Here is a 14,571-nt window from a genome sequence, read left to right as displayed (position 1 = left end):
GTCATTTGTAACTTAAGAAAGGACAGCGAGAAACGGACGCGGACCGCCCATATAGGGGACCTGAAGCCACAACCCGGGAAGGAACCCCTAAAACAGGCCCGGGAGCCGAAGCGTAGACGACGCACAAGGAGGGGCAACGGGCGAGGCATACGGAGAAGGGTGGACGAGCACGGAAGACAGAGACTAACGGCAGGGGCAGAAAGGAGAGTCCCAGCTGGATGCCACGCAGGACAAGGTCGTACGAGATACTCTTACAACTAAGGTTCAATAAAACTAAGAACCACGCGTGTCACGCAGGACATGAATCGCCCACAGGGGAGGAGCGGGTGGCCCAACTTGATGCCACGTAGGACAAGGCCGTACAGGATGCTCTTACAACTAAGGTTCACTAAAACGGAGCAGCAGACGGCGGCCGGCGGACCAATAAAGCTGGACCTACAAGAAAAAAAAAAGGAGGATTAGCTCGTCAGCCAATTGGAACTGATCAAAGGCAAAGAAGGTAGAAGATACCCGGGTTACCACTATCCCTGGGGGGGCGGGTTGCGTGGTGCGTCGACGGACGGGGGGGCGCCCGAGAAGGGGTTCCGAGATGAGCAGAAGTTCGGGTCCGGGTCCAGGGCATCGAAGCCAGCTGCTAACGTCGGGGATGGCGGGACAAAAGCGGATGCCGCCCGTGCGCGGTCTACCGGCTGGGGAATCGGATGATCCCTGGGTCCGAGGCGCTGCACGGGGGTGACATCCGCGTCTAAGCCGATCCAGAGACGGGCGGAGCTGCCCACGGGGGGCGGGCCGATGTTTGGCAGCACGGGCGAAAGGTCGGAGGACCTATTGGTCACGAGCTGGGAGATCGGTCAGCACCCTGGACTGGAACCCAAGGACGGGCTGGAAGAAAGGCAAGGTGAGATGAGGAACCCAATAACTCGGGAGGCTTACCAGATCCAAGGCGGAGCCGGGCAACACGTCGCCAGACCTGGAAGTAGAAAAGGCCAAATAAAAATAAATAAAAAAAGGGGAAAAGGAAGAAAAGTGGGAACCGAAGGAAAGCTAACAAAATCAGGGGGCACCCTAGGGTTAACGCGGCGAGAGGCGCGGATAACTTTCAAAACGGGAGCGAGCGAGAGAGCCAGCTGGAAAGCAAGAGAGAGCCGGCCCACGGGCCCATGTAAGGCACCGTTACAGGGAACGGTGAACACCGGCACGAGCCCTTATAAAGGGGGAGCAGCGCTCGATCAGGTCTTTTCAAAAGTTGACCACGTAAAAAAAAGAAAAAGGGTAAGATGCAGCAGCACGAGGAGCAAAGGTCGAGTAGGAGTAGGTCCCCGGAGCTACAATTGTTGGCCTCACCGCTAGTGTCAACCGCGGGATCCATGGGACCGACGGTGTCCCCCATGGTATCGCCGGGGTACACCGAGGCGGAAAGTGACCTAGAATTGGTGAGCTGGGAGCCGGCGCCACGGAGAGAACGCGCACGCGAGGCGAAGCGCGAGGAGCCCCGGACCAGCAGACGCGAGGAGCCCCACACCAAGCGCGAGGAGCCCCGGACCAGCAGTAGCAAGGAGCCCCGCACCAGCAAGCGCGAGGGGCTCCGCACCAGCAAGCGCGAGGAGCCCCACACCGGCAAGCGCAAGGAGCACCGGACCAGCAGACGCGAGGAGTCCCGCACCGGCAAGCGCGAGGAGCGCCGGACCAGCAGGCGCAAGGAGCCCCGGACCAGCAGGCACGAAGAGCCCCGCACCGACAAGCGCGAGAAGCCCCACCCCAGCAAGCGCGAGGAGCGGCCTGAGGGAGGAAGGAGGGGCGCACGGAGACGCGGAAGGAGGAGCCCAGTGAGCGGGCCTCGAAGCGGGCGTCCACGCGTTCGACGCGTACGGCCAAGGAAGAGGAGTCGTCGGCACGCACAAGGGGGAGGTCGACGGCGCGGCGAGGGGATCAGCGGCCGACAGACCCACAGGTCGAGGAGCCGCAGCCAACGCCGGCCGAAACCGCGGTCAAAGAGCCGCAGACAATGCCGACCGAGACCGCGGTCAAAGAGCCGCAGGCAACGCAGGCCGACATCGCGGAAGATAACGCGGCCGCTGAGGCACGACGCCTCGCGGAATGGCACCGGCGGTTCGCGCTGGGCGCGGCGGCGGAGGAGCGGAGACAACGGCGGGTATGGGAGGACGCCTTGACGCTGGCAAAGAGGCTGAAGGCCACGCAGGAGGCTGAAAAGGCGGTGCAAGAAGCGGAGGCGGAGCGCCACGAGCGAGACGTCGCGCACCAATGGCGGTGTATTAGCCGGGTCGACGCAGCGGAGCGAAGGGAGACGGCGCGTCTGCGTGCGGAAGCGGAGAAGGCAAGGGCGACGCGGGCGGAGGACGCGGCAGGCAGGCTGGCGGTGATCTCCAGCGACGAGGAGGAGGCGGAGTGCCCACCAGCGCCGAAGGCGGCTCGAGTCCAGTCGCCCGAAGAGAAGTGGCAGGAGAGGCTACGACGAGCCGAGGTGGAGGAGGAGGAGCTCTGGCAGCCACCCCTGAACACGTCGAGTCCGAGGAGGAGCCACGGCCGCAGGCCCCACCGTCACCGGGGCAGAGGAAGAGCTGTTCCGGCGTCGGCCGCCGGCTGACAACGCGCGCGGTCAAGGGGGTCAGCAGCAGCAGCGTCAGCAGCAGCAGCGTCAGCAGCAGCAGCATCAGCAACAGCAGCATCAGCATCAGCAGCAGCAGCGTCAGCAGCAGCAGCATCAGCAGCAGCAGCAGCACTGGCACGGGCCACAGGGGCCGCCATCGGGCCGTTCGTCTCGCAGGCACGTGCAAACGCTGCACATATCGTGGGCCTCTGGGCCCGCGCCCCAGCAGCCCGGGCAAGAAGCGAGGGAGGCTCGACTGTGGGAGGAGGCACCACGCGCCAGTGACGAGCGGGACCCGAGGCGGCGGGCACGGCCACAGGAGTCGACAGGCCCAGCGGTGGCACCCACCGCCGAAGAGGTGCCCGAGGAGGCGCCCGGGAGGACGGCAGAGGTCGAGACGGAGGGCACGACGAACACGCCAACATCACTGACGGCGGAGGGCCCAGCGGCGGCGCCCGAAGCCGAGGTGGCGGCCGACGGCGAAGCGGATGACGGCGCAAGAGCAACGGCGGAAGCGAAGAAGGACGAGGCCGCGGAACAACACTCACCTGAGCCATGGGAGAGAGGTCCTTGGCGATGGCCGGAACCCGGCCAGGGCGTGCGTCCGAAGCTGGGCCGACAGGCGTCGTGCCCAGGGGAGCGGGCGGAGGCGCGCCGGCCCGAGCTCCAGCGCCAGGCATCGTGGCCCCAGACGAGGTCGGCGGACAACTCACGGTGGCGGGCCGTCAACCGCGAGGAGTGGCCGGCCGTCGTCACGCGCTCTCTCGCGCGGATAAAGCCAACCGCAAGGAAGGTGAAGCGTCTGGTCAACGACGGGGGCGTCCGGTACCGGCTATTGGTGTCCACCGACCGGCAGGAGGTATTCCGGGCTAGGTATTGAGGAGAAAAGAAGAGTAGAGAAGAAGAATGGAGAAGAAAGTAACTGAAAACAAGAACAAGTAAAAAAGAAAAAAAAACCAAAAAAAAGGGGTGTTTTAAGAAAAAAAAACATGGTCTTACCTTGCAGCAGAGGAACAGCGGGGAATCGGGGAGCTTGAATGAAGGCGGCGGAAGGCGTCAAAGCGGGAGGAAAACTTACCCGAAGCATCCAGAGGGCCGGCGGAAAGCAGGCGGCCCAGCGAAGGGTAGTAGGAAAAACCAGACGCGCACAAGGTAAACAAAGAAAACACCCGGCGTCGCGAGAAAATAGTACGTTTCGAGTCCATTGAGGAATTCGCGATCCGGAAGTAGAATACGCACGCTGCGACATATCGAGTAGAGCACAGAAACGACCCTACGTTGTATCGAGTGGAGCGTAAAGGCAACGCTGTGTCATATCGAGTAGGTCAGGATAGCGACCGTACCCTATACCGGGCGGGGCAAAAAAAAAAAAAAAAAAAGCTCCTATGCGAACTATCGGTAAGGGGGAATCGAATCGATCGCGCTCATCGGAGAGGTACGGCAACACCGCAAGGCGTGAAGCCGAAAGAGGGCGCCAGGGGCACCCGGGTCGAGAACAAAGCACGCGCACCGGTCGCGCGGGCTTTTGAAGCATCCCAAACCTGGGACGCGGAAAACCGAGGTTTTCCGCCAATAAAAGAAAGGGGGAAGTGTGAGGAAAGGTATTCCCACACGTAGGGGGCAGTGCAGGGTTAAGCGCTAACGGCCGTTATCCGGGGATATCCGGAGGCGGCGAATTCCCGAGGAGAGCTCTCCCGGGGACCCAAGATGAGAGGGAGGACCCCTGGAGAGAGAGCCGCGGGATGACGGGATCGGGCCGGCAGTGGCCCAGCGCATGACCGAATATGGTCATGAGATCACGCCACCAGCCAGGTCCCGTTGGAAAGCGACAAGGGAATGAAGGAACGCCGATGGAAAAATACGGGCACCGCATGGCGGAAAGTGCCGTTAGCGCCAGGCGGCATCGGCGGCGCTGACGCAGAAGCGAGCCTATAAGACGAGGGCCGCGACCAGGAACAGAGGACAGTCAGCAAACGGAGCTAGCAAGAGTGAAGTGCACAGTGAGCGACAAGAGTGAGACCAAGCGAAGGGAAAAGAGCGTTAGAAAGCGAACACGTTGTGTGAGGATTGAGAGGCGGACCCGAGCGTGCAGCCAAGAGCCAAAGACCCCAATCCCTTGAACCAACGGTGCCACGATTGACGCGCAACCCACCAGGAGTGAGGCACCCTCGGGCCGCAAAGCCAAGGGAGTCGAGTGAGAGCGAACGCGTCAGGCGCCTGACTGAGAGGCGGATTTGGGCCACGTGCCAAGAATCGCTAGCCCCAGTCAGTAGAGCCGGCGGTGCCACGCTCGGCGACGCCGTGGGGGGCCCAGGGAGCGACACGCTCATCGAACCACAGAGGAGAACCACGAGGAGAACCCGCCCCGGAGTCGGAATAGCGTAAGATAGACTTAAGACTGCGCAGCCAGAACCTCAAGACGTTCATCGAGCAGCTGCGCGTCGAGATAAGCAAGTGGTGGGATCTAACGCTCAAGAGCCAGCAGGAGCGCAAGCGTTTCTCCAACTACTACAATAAGTATTACAACGAAGACCTGTTGGAGCTGCACGAGCTGGATGATCTGAAGAGCTTCTACACATGCAACAAGGAGATGTTCGATCTGTACGAGAGCCGTGCAGAACTTTGGTCCCGCATGCAGGCTCTAGAGGCAAAGGCCAACGAGCCGAATCGTTTCAACAATCGTGGCGGCCAGTTCCTTAAAGAGGAAAAGGAACGCAAGGCCATCACCTCGAAGCTGCCCAAGATTGCCCAGCAGATCACTGAACTGGTGCACGCCTATGAGGTGCAATCGCATGGCCCGTTTCTGGTTTATGGCGAGAACATACTGGAGCTGATGGCTGGCGAATGGGAGAACTATCGGCAGGTCAAGCAGAGCTCGGCCCGCAAGAAGGCCCGCCCACCACGAGGACGGGCAGCAGCAGCAAATTGATGATGCCACCGCCGACTGCCGGTTCAACGGCCCCTCGCACGCCCCGAACTTTGAAGAACATGTCCACAATGTCGACCTCGACAATGTCGTTGCGCAAGTCCCCAACAATCCAGCTGATCACTCCCAATATGACCAAGAGCACTGGGAATCTACACAAGCGACTGAATCCATCAGCAGCCGCCAGCTCTTTGGGCTCGCGTGGCTGTGCCACGAATTCGCCATGTCCTCGTAAACCACAATTCGGTGGCGTCGGCCGCCAACACACCGTCAAAGCAGGCGGTCAATCAGAAGGAGAGGCCTCGATTTGGCAATCAATTGAAGCTCCCATCGCCACGTGAAAGTCGCATGTGGTCGAATCCACGATGAGATTATTGGAATTTTTATTTGCGTTTTATGTTTGATTTCATTTTTTGTTCCTTTATCTGTTTATCTCTGTTTCATTTATTTTCGATGTTGCCCCAATAAAAATTAAATTACCTTCAAGAAGGACAACCGAACCAAAAAAAAAAAAAAGATATAAAAAAGCGCTAAAGATAAGCTTGTTTATATTATTATCAGGCTCAAAACTTTCAGCAGTCTACCATTCCATGCCCAATAAATTAAATTTGGCCAAAAAATCTGATGCCATAATTATGGCGATTTATTTGTTTCATTTAATTGAGAGGCAGATCAATCATAATACTATATTCCTAGATGAATATGCAAGTCGATTTAGCCATGTCCGTCTATCCATCTTATACCTGTTTCTATTCAAACTAGTCTCTCAGTTTTGAAGCTCATTAAGTTTCATGAATACACAGATCATTCGTCGAAACAGAGCACATCGAATGACATATAAACGAAGTATCGATAGAACCTACAAATATAAACATATATAAGGAACGACAATATCAATAGCTGTCATAGAGAACGAAGTATTGATAATGGCATGGAAGAGGATCTACCTTTGAACATGTAGAACCAACAAACATAAAAATCAATAAGGAACCACATTATATAGCTATCATATGAACGACGTTTTGATATTGGTCCTGTTTCAGACCTACCTTTAAACATGTAAAACCTACAAACATAAACATCAATAAGGCTCTGAATTGTTGACATGGAAAGCTTACCTTTCCCAACAATTGAAGTGTTCATATCTCTTGGTAAGTGCTGTAGAACCTGTATATAATTGTTTACCAGCAAATTTCTAATCAGTTGTGCAACTGATTAGATATCATATTTGCAAGTCATCATGATACTCAAACATTTTCTAGGGAATAGTGGGGTATATTTTATTTGACTTCGTTTAAAAAATGGAAAAAAATCCTATAGAAAATTGATTCCCTTAAAAGTTACAATCATTTGTGCGTTAAACATGGCGATTGAATAGCTATTAAAAATCGATAAACTGAACTTTAATTCCTGCACATCAAAAGTAATTCCATATTACTTATATTATGATTATACGAATGATTTTTCATCTCTTTAATCAATTCCTGCAATGATTTCATTGCGTAATATTTATGCGAACTTTACCAAATCGCCTTTTCTGCGCCTCAGTTGAGTTTTTGTTGCGGACGAGTTAAGATCATAGAAAAGGCAAAAATATGTTGAAAATCCGTAGTGGAATTGCCGTAGCTCACAAGCAAGTGGCGGCCGTCTCTTTCAGTGGACAGCAGGTTAGAGGATAGAAGCTGGCAATGATTTGGTATGTAAAATGCCTCAATGCCGATCATTTCCAGCGCCGGCAGACCACAGCTGCTGCAGCTCTAACCCGAGACGATGCAGAGTGGCAGCAGGCGCGGTCCCTTCAGGCAGGTGCCTCGGGCCAATTTGATATCTCTGATTCCCAAAATGTTCATGCCAGGGGGTAAATATAAGAACAAGGACCTTGCGGACTTGATAATGGCCATGCGCGAAGACTATGGCAGCATTCATGTTGTGCCAGGCATCATGGGAGGACCTCCCATGTTGAGTACACGCAATCCCAAGGACTTCGAGGTAGTATTCCGGCACGAGGGCACGTGGCCCAATCGGCCTGGCGCCGACGCTCTTTTGTACCATCGGCAGATGCACAGAAAGGATTTCTTTCAGGGCGTCGAGGGCGTCGCACCCACCCAAGGAAAGGCGTGGGGCGACTTTCGATCGGCTGTAAATCCAGTCCTCATGCAGCCCAAGAACGCGAGGCTTTACTACAAGAAAATGTCCCAGGTCAATCAGGAATTTGTGCAGCTGGACCCTGGAGTCAGCTTCCGTCGTGGCATTGGACAGGCAGTTGGGACTGCTGAAGGAGTCGAACAAAAGGATCGAAGCCACAAAGCTTTTCCACCTCTTGGAAGATTTCTTTAAAGTATCTGCTGATCTGGAGCTGAAGCCCTCCGCCTGGCGCATGTTCAAAACGCCCAAACTGATGAAAATGATGAACATTCTCGACACCATTCTGTACATTATATCGGCATATATTGATGAGGCGGTAGAGCGATTGGAGAAGGAAGCCAAAGAGGGTGTTGTCCGTCCTGTGGACGAGCAGAGTGTACTGGAAAAGATGCTCAAGGTCGACAAGAAGGTGGCCACAATCATGGCCATGGACATGCTAATGGCCGGAGTTGATACCGTACGTACTCTGCAGATCACGTAATAATCAGAGATTGATATAATTCAATATTTTTTCAGACCTCTAGCACATTTACAGGGGTCATGCTCTGCCCTGCCAAGAATCCAGAAAAGCAGGCCATACTCCGAGAGGAGGTGATGAAGATACTACAAGGACTCGGATTTCACGGAGGAATCCATGAAGAACGTAACCTATTTGCGTGCCAGCATCAAAGAGTCGCATCGGATGTACCCGCTGGCTGTTATGAATGCCCGAGTTCTCAATCGGGACAGCGTTTTGAGCGGATACCAAGTGCCAGCTGGTACCAGTGTGTCGATGGTTCCCCTGAGCTTGCTATCAAGCGAGGAGCACTTCCCCAAGGCTGCTGAGTTCCTGCCAGAACGTTGGATTCGTAACGCCACAGACTCCACCGGGCAATGCCCAGCGAATGACTTGAAGCTGAAGAATCCGTTTGTGTTCTTGCCCTTCGGATTTGGACCCCGGATGTGCGTTGGAAAGCGCATCGTGGACATGGAGTTGGAGCTGGGCATCGCCCGGCTCCTTCGGAACTTCAACATCGAGTTCAATCACTCCACGGAAAAAGCTTTCCGCAGTGAACTGATCAGCTTTCCCAACATACCGCTCAAGTTCAAGTTCACGGATTTGGCCAACTGAGCCGTTCAAATATTCAATATTAGACGGGTGTCTTCATCGTAGCGAATGTGTTCGATATACTCATATTCACGTTCTATTTTCCTATCTTCTATATACAATAGAATACATTTGATGTATATGCATACGAGGTTGTATATGTATGAATGTTTCCCTTTGTTTGCGGGCAGTAAACACATTTCTCATCCTAAATTATCTTTAAAACTGGAAAACCTTGAAGGAACTTATTTGCAATATAAAGTAGGTGTTTTTTCGGCCGCACGTCAATCAGAATCAACTTGTTTTGTGCTTTGAGGCATGAGGCAAATCAAGCACACAAAATTTTCATTGTGCAATTTGTGCCAACACGAGAGGCGTCACTTATCTGTGCGGAGGCATTTTCCTTGAGCAACACAGTGTGCAATCGAAATCCTGCACACATCACATAAATTCCTTCCATTCGCGAATACAAGACCCATTCCTATTGGCTATGGTGGACCCAACCTCCATCAAGGGAGATATCCTTGAGATGACTGGCGAGCATGTGGAGCAGCTCCATTGAATGTGGTCCCTCATGTTCGAGCCGAAGACATGCGAGGACTTTCTGCACAAACTCAAGGCGCACGCGGATAATTTCTATACGGATCTGCTGACCGAGTCGCGGGAGAAGCAGGCGGCCATCCTGGATGACATAGCCGCACTCCGAACCGAGGCCAGCGACCTTACCCGACTCCTCCATGAGACGGACATTGGTCAGAGGCCCGACGATGTGCCACTGATCATATGGCAGCTGAAGCTGGACAAAAGCATTGAGCATCTGCGCGAGGAGCTCTCGAAACGTCGGGCGGAAATCGGGGAGCTGCTGCTCCAGCAGGAGCAGCTCTGCGAAGAGCTGGGCGCACTGCCGCTCCCTCTACTGGCGGACCCGCTGCCCCTGCCCGATGAGATGGACGGCTTTCGCGACCATCTCGACAACCTGCGCTCTCAGCGCGCAGTGCGCCAGACGGAGCTGGACCAGCTGCGCAAGGCCATCAAGCATGACATGAAGATGCTCGAGCTGATGCCCCAGACCGATGCAGAGGATCGCCTACTGAACGATCTAAGCCACAACCTAACACCAGAGACACTAGAGCGGCTGCGGCAGATGCGCAACAGCTATGCCCAGAAGTATCAGGAGCTGCGCTCCAAAATCCATGACATGCGCGAGAAGATCTACGTGCTGTGGGATCGCCTCCAGGAGACGGACGAGAGCGCCATGCGACGAGTGCGCGAGTGCACCGAGAATACGCAGCGCACCTATGACATCCTCCATTCGGAGCTGCAGCGCTGCCAGGCACTGCGCCAGGCACTGCGCAGCCAGAACCTCAAGACGTTCATCGAGCAGCTGCGCGTCGAGATAAGCAAGTGGTGGGATCTAACGCTCAAGAGCCAGCAGGAGCGCAAGCGTTTCTCCAACTACTACAATAAGTATTACAACGAAGACCTGTTGGAGCTGCACGAGCTGGAGCTGGATGATCTGAAGAATTCTACACGTGCAACAAGGAGATTTTCGATCTGTACGAGAGCCGTGCAGAACTTTGGTCCCGCATGCAGGCTCTAGAGGCAAAGGCCAACGAGCCGAATCGTTTCAACAATCGTGGCGGCCAGTTCCTTAAAGAGGAAAAGGAACGCAAGGCCATCACCTCGAAGCTGCCCAAGATTGAGCAGCAGATCACTGAACTGGTGCACGCCTATGAGGTGCAATCGCATGGCCCGTTTCTGGTTTATGGCGAGAACAGACTGGAGCTGATGGCTGGCGAATGGGAGAACTATCGGCAGGCCAAGCAGAGCTCGGCCCGCAAGAAGGCCCCGCCCACCACGAGGACGGGCAGCAGCAGCAAATTGATGATGCCACCGCCGACTGCCGGTTCAACGGCCCCTCGCACGCCCCGAACTTTGAAGAACATGTCCTCAATGTCGACCTCGACAATGTCGTTGCGCAAGACCTCCAACAATCCAGCTGATCACTCCCAATATGACCAAGAGCACTGGGAATCTGCACAAGCGACTTAATCCATCAGCAGCCGCCAGCTCTTCGGGGTATCGGACTCCCAACGCCAAGCGCAGCCTCATGAGCTCTCTGAATTCGATACGCCCGTCGCCATCTACCGCACAGCGGCTGGCCAACAGCCAGCTGAAGGCGTCCAAGTCGCCACTAAAGCGGGTCCGCGTCCGGGACAACACATTGCGTCGCAGCGGGGGATTGGGCAGACGCAGCATTGGCACACGCTCGAACAAGAAGCCACGCACAAAATCAGCGGTGCCGGATACAAGATCGCCCAGCGATTCCGAGTATATGACCGATGAGACCACTGAAAATGACCGCGAAGCCGGGATCTCCTATGAAGAATTGGTGCCCACGAGTCGCTCCTCAGTGCTGCCCATCGGCGGGGCTCAGCATCAGCGCAATCGCGTGGCTGTGCCACGAATTCGCCATGTCCTCGTAAACCACAATTCGGTGGCGTCGGCCGCCAACACACCGTCAAAGCAGGCGGTCAATCAGAAGGAGAGGCCTCGATTTGGCAATCAATTGAAGCTCCCATCGCCACGTGAAAGTCGCATGTGGTCGAATCCACGATGAGATTATTGGAATTTTTATTTGCGTTTTATGTTTGATTTCATTTTTTGTACCTTTATCTGTTTATCTCTGTTTCATTTATTTTCGATGTTGGCCCAATAAAAATTAAATTACCTTCAAGAAGGACAACCGAACCAAAAAAAAAAAAAGATATAAAAAAGCGCTAAAGATAAGCTTGTTTATATTATTATCAGGCTCAAAACTTTCAGCAGTCTACCATTCCATGCCCAATAAATTAAATTTGGCCAAAAAATCTGATGCCATAATTATGGCGATTTATTTGTTTCATTTAATTGAGAGGCAGATCAATCATAATACTATATTCCTAGATGAATATGCAAGTCGATTTAGCCATGTCCGTCTATCCATCTTATACCTGTTTCTATTCAAACTAGTCTCTCAGTTTTGAAGCTCATTAAGTTTCATGAATACACAGAGCATTCGTCGAAACAGAGTACATCGAATGACATATAAACGAAGTATCGATAGAACCTACAAATATAAACATATATAAGGAACGACAATATCAATAGCTGTCATAGAGAACGAAGTATTGATAATGGCATGGAAGAGGATCTACCTTTGAACATGTAGAACCAACAAACATAAAAATCAATAAGGAACCACATTATATAGCTATCATATGAACGACGTTTTGATATTGGTCCTGTTTCAGACCTACCTTTAAACATGTAAAACCTACAAACATAAACATCAATAAGGCTCTGAATTGTTGACATGGAAAGCTTACCTTTCCCAACAATTGAAGTGTTCGTATCTCTTGGTAAGTGCTGTAGAACCTGTATATAATTGTTTACCAGCAAATTTCTAATCAGTTGTGCAACTGATTAGATATCATATTTGCAAGTCATCATGATACTCAAACATTTTCTAGGGAATAGTGGGGTATATTTTATTTGACTTCGTTTAAAAAATGGAAAAAAATCCTATAGAAAATTGATTCCCTTAAAAGTTACAATCATTTGTGCGTTAAACATGGCGATTGAATAGCTATTAAAAATCGATAAACTGAACTTTAATTCCTGCACATCAAAAGTAATTCCATATTACTTATATTATGATTATACGAATGATTTTTCATCTCTTTAATCAATTCCTGCAATGATTTCATTGCGTAATATTTATGCGAACTTTACCAAATCGCCTTTTCTGCGCCTCAGTTGAGTTTTTGTTGCGGACGAGTTAAGATCATAGAAAAGGCAAAAATATGTTGAAAATCCGTAGTGGAATTGCCGTAGCTCACAAGCAAGTGGCGGCCGTCTCTTTCAGTGGACAGCAGGTTAGAGGATAGAAGCTGGCAATGATTTGGTATGTAAAATGTCTCAATGCCGATCATTTCCAGCGCCGGCAGACCACAGCTGCTGCAGCTCTAACCCGAGACGATGCAGAGTGGCAGCAGGCGCGTCCCTTCAGGCAGGTGCCTCGGGCCAATTTGATATCTCTGATTCCCAAAATGTTCATGCCAGGGGGTAAATATAAGAACAAGGACCTTGCGGACTTGATAATGGCCATGCGCGAAGACTATGGCAGCATTCATGTTGTGCCAGGCATCATGGGAGGACCTCCCATGTTGAGTACACGCAATCCCAAGGACTTCGAGGTAGTATTCCGGCACGAGGGCACGTGGCCCAATCGGCCTGGCGCCGACGCTCTTTTGTACCATCGGCAGACGCACAGAAAGGATTTCTTTCAGGGCGTCGAGGGCGTAGCACCCACCCAAGGAAAGGCGTGGGGCGACTTTCGATCGGCTGTAAATCCAGTCCTCATGCAGCCCAAGAACGCGAGGCTTTACTACAAGAAAATGTCCCAGGTCAATCAGGAATTTGTGCAGCTGGACCCTGGAGTCAGTTTCCGTCGTGGCATTGGACAGGCAGTTGGGACTGCTGAAGGAGTCGAACAAAAGGATCGAAGCCACAAAGCTTTTCCACCTCTTGGAAGATTTCTTTAAAGTATCTGCTGATCTGGAGCTGAAGCCCTCCGCCTGGCGCATGTTCAAAACGCCCAAACTGATGAAAATGATGAACATTCTCGACACCATTCTGTACATTATATCGGCATATATTGATGAGGCGGTAGAGCGATTGGAGAAGGAAGCCAAAGAGGGTGTTGTCCGTCCTGTGAACGAGCAGAGTGTACTGGAAAAGCTGCTCAAGGTCGACAAGAAGGTGGCCACAATCATGGCCATGGACATGCTAATGGCCGGAGTTGATACCGTACGTACTCTGCAGATCACGTAATAATCAGAGATTGATATAATTCGATATTTTTTCAGACCTCTAGCACATTTACAGGGGTCATGCTCTGCCTTGCCAAGAATCCCGAAAAGCAGGCCATACTCCGAGAGGAGGTGATGAAGATACTACCCCACAAGGACTCGGATTTCACAGAGGAATCCATGAAGAACGTTCCCTATTTGCGTGCCAGCATCAAAGAGTCGCATCGGATGTACCCGCTGGCTGTTATGAATGCCCGAGTTCTCAATCGGGATAGCGGCTCCTGGCCCACAGGGTCGTCAGGGAGGAGGAGCGTCGACGGCAGCAGCAGCAGCAGCCTCAGCCACTACGGCAACAGCCACAGCCAATGCAGCAGCCACTCCAGCAGCAACAGCCAACACATCGTCTCCAGCAGCCACCACAACGTCACCAGCAGCCACTACAGCGACAGTTGCAGCAGCAGCCACCGACACAGCCACTCCACCCACAGCCGCAGCAGCAACGCCAACGCCAAGGCGGTCCGGGTCGACAGCATCGGCAACAGCTACAGCATCGCGACCAACATCCCCAGCCACTGGCCAAGGGGCGGCAACACCAGAGGGTCCAGCCGATGCAGCCGATCCCAAATCGTGCTCCGGAGCCACGCCAACCCCAGGTACAGCAGCAGCCAGGCGCCCAGTGCGATGGGAGCTGTGCCCATTACCTGAAAAGAGATGCCAGAAAAATTAGAGAGCTGGAAGAAAAGCTGGCAGCAATTTCGACGACACTGACAAACCTGCTGCAGGCAAGGCGCGGGAGCACGGGAGGAGTGCCGCCACAATGGACAACAACAGCAGCAGCAGCATCCACACAGCCATCACCACGACCAACTGCAAATACGCACCATGACGCCGCAGCCATATCGGACTCCGAATCCGATATGGACTGCGAAGCAATTAACGACGAAGATGACGA

General features: G+C 53.0%; 3 protein-coding genes and 1 pseudogene across 3 annotated transcripts; all 4 read left to right on the top strand.

Moving 5' to 3' along the window:
- The first annotated feature begins 1,277 nt into the window (after positions 1-1,277).
- Positions 1,278-6,589, top strand: LOC117194859 (proteoglycan 4-like). The gene is made up of 3 exons (XM_033399326.1): positions 1,278-1,433; positions 1,527-1,826; positions 6,578-6,589. Exons 1-3 carry the CDS (start codon positions 1,278-1,280, stop codon positions 6,587-6,589), a joined length of 468 nt encoding a protein of 155 aa, XP_033255217.1.
- Positions 6,590-7,376: 787 nt separating this feature from the next.
- On the top strand, positions 7,377-8,790 carry LOC117194858 (probable cytochrome P450 12a4, mitochondrial). The gene is made up of 4 exons (XM_033399325.1): positions 7,377-7,651; positions 7,734-8,136; positions 8,196-8,322; positions 8,393-8,790. Exons 1-4 carry the CDS (start codon positions 7,377-7,379, stop codon positions 8,788-8,790), a joined length of 1,203 nt encoding a protein of 400 aa, XP_033255216.1.
- Positions 8,791-9,256: 466 nt separating this feature from the next.
- On the top strand, positions 9,257-11,386 carry LOC117194620 (annotated as a pseudogene).
- Positions 11,387-12,611: 1,225 nt separating this feature from the next.
- LOC117194857 (probable cytochrome P450 12a4, mitochondrial) lies at positions 12,612-14,324 on the top strand. Its single transcript, XM_033399324.1, has 5 exons — positions 12,612-12,683; positions 12,747-13,132; positions 13,215-13,617; positions 13,677-13,915; positions 14,273-14,324. The coding sequence occupies exons 1-5, from the start codon at positions 12,612-12,614 to the stop codon at positions 14,322-14,324; spliced, it is 1,152 nt and encodes a 383-aa protein (XP_033255215.1).
- The last annotated feature ends 247 nt before the right edge of the window (positions 14,325-14,571 follow it).

This window comes from Drosophila miranda (genome assembly GCF_003369915.1).
Source record: "Drosophila miranda strain MSH22 chromosome Y unlocalized genomic scaffold, D.miranda_PacBio2.1 Contig_Y3_pilon, whole genome shotgun sequence".
In the NCBI taxonomy this organism is placed as follows: domain Eukaryota; kingdom Metazoa; phylum Arthropoda; class Insecta; order Diptera; family Drosophilidae; genus Drosophila; species Drosophila miranda.
This window is presented reverse-complemented; position numbering and strand designations above follow the sequence as displayed.

What these genes read in the sequence shown, in the direction of transcription:
- LOC117194859 (XM_033399326.1), top strand. Translation starts at nt 1,278, where the DNA reads ATGCAGCAGCACGAGGAGCAAAGGTCGAGTAGGAGTAGGTCCCCGGAG. An exon ending in CGGAAAGTGACCTAGAATTG is followed by an intron (nt 1,434 to 1,526) that starts GTGAGCTGGGAG and finishes CCCCACACCAAG; the next exon opens with CGCGAGGAGCCCCGGACCAG.
- LOC117194858 (XM_033399325.1), top strand. Translation starts at nt 7,377, where the DNA reads ATGTTCATGCCAGGGGGTAAATATAAGAACAAGGACCTTGCGGACTTG. An exon ending in GCACCCACCCAAGGAAAGGC is followed by an intron (nt 7,652 to 7,733) that starts GTGGGGCGACTT and finishes AAAATGTCCCAG; the next exon opens with GTCAATCAGGAATTTGTGCA. An exon ending in TAATGGCCGGAGTTGATACC is followed by an intron (nt 8,137 to 8,195) that starts GTACGTACTCTG and finishes ATATTTTTTCAG; the next exon opens with ACCTCTAGCACATTTACAGG.
- LOC117194857 (XM_033399324.1), top strand. Translation starts at nt 12,612, where the DNA reads ATGTTGAAAATCCGTAGTGGAATTGCCGTAGCTCACAAGCAAGTGGCG. An exon ending in TCTCTTTCAGTGGACAGCAG is followed by an intron (nt 12,684 to 12,746) that starts GTTAGAGGATAG and finishes GATCATTTCCAG; the next exon opens with CGCCGGCAGACCACAGCTGC. An exon ending in TAATGGCCGGAGTTGATACC is followed by an intron (nt 13,618 to 13,676) that starts GTACGTACTCTG and finishes ATATTTTTTCAG; the next exon opens with ACCTCTAGCACATTTACAGG.